Source organism: Perissodus microlepis, chromosome 22 (assembly GCF_051167445.1).
Source record: "Perissodus microlepis isolate ML-2025 ecotype Zambia chromosome 22, ASM5116744v1, whole genome shotgun sequence".
In the NCBI taxonomy this organism is placed as follows: domain Eukaryota; kingdom Metazoa; phylum Chordata; class Actinopteri; order Cichliformes; family Cichlidae; genus Perissodus; species Perissodus microlepis.
Genome location: NC_140481.1, coordinates 14,835,205 through 14,839,778, shown reverse-complemented (window position 1 = coordinate 14,839,778; position 4,574 = coordinate 14,835,205). Strand labels below are relative to the sequence as shown.

General features: G+C 40.8%; 1 protein-coding gene across 1 annotated transcript; it reads left to right on the top strand.

Moving 5' to 3' along the window:
- Positions 1–3,929, top strand: LOC146362741 (biotinidase-like). Its single transcript, XM_084920006.1, has 6 exons — positions 1–273; positions 956–1,105; positions 1,212–1,363; positions 2,102–2,279; positions 2,375–2,959; positions 3,077–3,929. The coding sequence occupies exons 1-6, from the start codon at positions 40–42 to the stop codon at positions 3,347–3,349; spliced, it is 1,572 nt and encodes a 523-aa protein (XP_084776132.1). The 5' UTR covers positions 1–39; the 3' UTR covers positions 3,350–3,929.
- The last annotated feature ends 645 nt before the right edge of the window (positions 3,930–4,574 follow it).

Genomic DNA, 4,574 nt, shown 5'->3' with positions numbered 1-4,574 from the left:
TCAGTTTTTATTTACAGTCCGAGCTTGTGCACAGCTGTAATGGCTCATATGAAGGAAATGAGAGAAAAGATGTTGTTGGTCATTACGGTTTTTGCCAGTATTTATTTGGTGTCAGTCTTCGCTGTGGACACGTCGTATGTTGCCGCTGTGTACGAGCACAAAATAATCCTGAACCTGGATCCCCACACACCCGTGTCCCGCCACGATGCTCTGCAGCACATGAAGAAGAACCTGGATATCTACGAGGAGCAGGCAGCCCGTGCAGCCCAGCAAGTATGCTCACATTTAAATGTGTTTTAAGTCTTTAGTTGCAAAACAGCATGACTCACTAATTTGCACTTCTTCATAATTCAATGTAGTATATCCTTCCATTGTCCTTATAATGAACAATAGTGGATTAAATTAAGCTGACTGCAGAAGAAAAAAAAACTATTCAAAAGCATTACATTTATTTTAAATTCTAATAAGGTACTTGATAGAATTTTTTGCATATTTTTTGCATTTTTTTAAAATTTAATTTCAATTTTTAAAAATCATTTTAAATTGAAATTTTATGAAAAATTGTACTTTTGCCCCCAGTTCTCTACAAAAATTTACAAAACCGTGGCTGTTAAGACAAACTGTATTCAAAAGCAGTATACTACCAAACACTTTGATCACTTGTCCACTGTTTTGTTTCCTCGAACTGTCAGCCTTTTTACTGAACTGCTTCAGTGCAGTCTGTGATGCCACTTTACATTAATAAAATCTGAGCTCCTTTGACAAGTGTTCCCCTTTAAGTATCAATTTTTGATTCATAAATGTGAAAAATAACACTGAATGCTTCATTTTAAATCAGATGGTCAAAAATAATCATTATTTTCTTCAGTAAACAGCCACTGACATGGCATTGTAACAGATAAATAAGTCCTTATCTGTCCTTGACTCTACTCTGTCATCTTCGTTTCACTCTCAGGGGGCCCAGATCTTGGTGTTTCCAGAAGATGGTATTCATGGATTTAACTTCACTCGAACATCTATCACTGGTTACCTGGAAACCATTCCCAACCCTCAGGAGGAGAGCTGGAATCCATGCACGGAGCCAGAAAGACACAACAACACTGAGGTTCACAATCATATATTTAGATTTTGTGATGGCAAGAAAACTCTACTCTCACGACATCTCACTGTGTCTGAATCTCATCATATTTGATTATGTTTGTGACTCAAAGGTTCTCCAGAGATTGAGCTGTATGGCTCGTCGTAACAACCTCTACCTGGTGGCCAACATGCCCGACCTGCAACCCTGTCCCCTGAAGACCAGCCCCTCCTCTACCTGTCCTCCTGATGGGCGCTGGCAGTTCAACACAAATGTGGCTTTCAGGTACATGTTAACTCTTAATATGAAAATAAAAGGGGTGGACAAATAAAGACCTTCTTTCCACAGATGCAGTGTAAATGCCTAAAAAAGACTAGTTCTTAACATTTCCACCAAAAAAGTGGCTTTAGGGCCAAAAAGACCATATATTTGTTGAAGTCAAAGTTGAAACTTATCGTGTTAGTAGCTATGGGGAAAGCTACTGCAAGAAATGCCACATACACTGAATAGTGAATATTAGCGTGGTGAAAACAGTTATTTAATCTCCTGCTGAATTAGTAAGTTTGCTCACATCCAATTAAATGAACAGTCTCCAACTTTATGATAGTTTTTTATGGAAAGAGACAGAATATCAACCAAAAATCGATAGATGGATTAGGGCACCAACTATGTCAGTGCGAATGCTGAACTGATCTGTTGTGATGATGAGAAAGCAGAGCATACAAGTGAAGCTGTTGATGTACTAGTCAGTCTACATTCCTACCTTCACCTACTCTCACGAGCTTTGGATGCTGGTCGCAGATGAAAGCAGTGGAAATTAGTTTCCTTTGGTGGGTGCCTGGGCTCTCTATTAGAGATAGTGTGAGGAGCTCTTTCATTTGAGAGGGAACTGTTACTTCTCCAAATAGAAAAGAGCCAGCTGAGGTGACCCCAGCTCAGATAAGTGGTAGAAAATGGAAATGTGTACTGGCAGCACTGACTACATAATAATCTGACCTGTTTAAAATATCCTCTTTCATACAGGTCAGACGGCCTTCTAATTGCACGCTACCACAAACAAAACCTTTTCTTTGAGCAATCCTTTGACACACCTCCAGAAGTTGAAGTCATAACATTTGATACACCTTTTGCTGGGAAGTTTGGCCTCTTCATCTGCTTTGACATCCTCTTTCATGATCCTGCAGTGGTGCTGGTGGAGATGGTATAAAATATAATCACATACGCACTCAGAATATATATCCAACATTGCTGGGATTGACTTTGATATCCATCGTTTCTTCTTTGTGCCTTTTTAAGGGTGTGCGTCAGTTGATCTTTCCAACAGCCTGGATGAATGCGCTCCCCCTGCTGGATTCAGTTCAGTTTCACAGTGCATTCAGTCTGGGTGCCAATGTCACCCTACTAGCTGCAAACCTTCGCAATGACAGGCTCATCATGAAAGGAAGCGGCATCTATACCCCCTTTTCTGCCACCTACCACCATGCCTGGAAAGGAGACCCAGAGGAGGGCAGGCTGCTGGTGGCCAGAGTGCCAGTTTTGGAGCCACTGGAGGTAAAACAAAGTGCAGCCAAAGAGGTGGAGGCTGGTGGTGTTGAGTCTGCATCATCAGTGGCTACAGACTCTGGACGCTGTCATCAAGACAGCTGTGATGATCACTCTCCTGATTCGGTCCATCCCTCTCACCCCACCTTCATCTCCTTCATGTACCACGACCCGTTTACATTTGTCCTCTTAAACGAGACACAAGGTGACGTTAAAGTGTGCAACGGCACTTTCTGCTGCCGCCTGCAGTACAGGTGGTTACTGCAAGACCATAAAGAGCTCTATGCTCTCGGCGCATTTGCAGGACTGCACACCGTTGAAGGACGTTGTGCACTGCAGGTAGGAATGAAAGAATTTGTAATATTTTTAAAATTTTAGAAACTGACTGAAATATTTCTAAAAAGGGTCAAACTGACAACTCACTATTTTTATTTGTCACATGTTAAATATCTACAGGTTTGTGCAGTAGTCCGTTGTGGAGGGTTGGATCAGAGCTCTTGTGGACAGGAAGTGGAAGAAGCAGAGTCAAAAATGGACTTCCTGTTGGCGGGGAACTTTGACACCAAATACGTGTACCCATCCATTCTGACAAGCCGAATGTTCCTGGAGCAGCCCGAGAGTCTGCAGAAAGCTCCAGACGGGAGAGTGACCATGAAACATTCAAACATGAAAGGTGGTTTAGTCACCACCTGCCTGTATGGACGAATGTACCACCTGGACAATGAATAAAGTTTGGAGGGATCAGGAAAATAAAGTTCAGTGTTGTGGTTAAGAGCTGCTTCAACCTTCAGCTGTTACACATTTGTTTCATGTCTTATAAAATAAACCAAAACAAATGTCTTTATTCATCTGTTACTTAATCTTTACAGTACAAACATTGCACCAAGTAGCATTCATCCTCTGTTTGAATGTTGCATATTCCTCAAAAGACATATGCAACACCCTCTAATGGCTCGTATACATAATGATGAACTAAATGAACAACACTCATTTAGTTCATCAGTTGCATAGTATACTCATTATACATGCACTGAATGATTCAACCTCCACCTGTAATTAATATGTGGGTATCAATATTGACTTTCTCTCCTAAGACTTATGAATGCAGCATTACAAGTGACAGCCAGTGGGTACTGTAAAAGCTCAAGGACAGTAGGTAATAAAATGCTTCTTCAGCTGGTCCCATAAGATTGTCCCTTAATTTTTTCATATCTCAAAAAAAAAGCCGTCTGAGCTTTTCTTCACCAGATGAATCTCTAGTAAATGCGAATCAAAATCTCTAAAAACACTCAAAACAGAAGGAGCTTAATTTAAAAATGAAAACATTACCGTGTGATTTATTTGCTTGTTGTTGTTGTTTTTCTTCTAAAAAACGGGATAGTAATTTTGTCACTGGTAAGTTATACCTGTGTTTACCCCTCTGGGATAAGAGTAAATGGCTGTTGTGAAATGGCCTTTTTAATATCACCACTCATTTAAGAAGTTACAAATTACAGTGTTGTAGTTGAGGTGTCGAACGGATGGATGGTAAAAGCTGTTTTTGAGTCTTGTAGTCCGAGCATACAGACTCCTGTAACATTTGCCAGATGGTAACAAGGAGAACAGCTGACGTGCTGGGTGGCTGTGGTCCTTGATGATGCTGTGTGCTTTCCGGAGGCACCGTTGAAGATGTCCTGAATGGTAGGAAGCCTCATGCCAGTTATGTGCTCTGCTGCTTTCACAACCCTCTGTAGTGATTTACGGCTGCTGGCAGAGCATTCCGTACCAAACTGTAATTATTGTGCTACAATAAATTACCTGATAATAAATGAGTCTGATAATAAAATGAGTGATAAGATGTATTGATTTAAGAACTGGGTTTAGCTGAATTATCATAAGTTTGGTCTAAACTTACTTAACTGCTCCTTTCACTGGCTGAATTTATCGGTTATGTGCAGACGTTTCCGATGTGGTA

Coding starts and splice junctions, on each gene's coding strand:
- LOC146362741 (XM_084920006.1), top strand. CDS start 40: ATGGCTCATATGAAGGAAATGAGAGAAAAGATGTTGTTGGTCATTACG. Junction 1,106..1,211: donor AAAGACACAACAACACTGAG/GTTCACAATCAT, acceptor TGTGACTCAAAG/GTTCTCCAGAGATTGAGCTG. Junction 1,364..2,101: donor AACACAAATGTGGCTTTCAG/GTACATGTTAAC, acceptor TCTTTCATACAG/GTCAGACGGCCTTCTAATTG.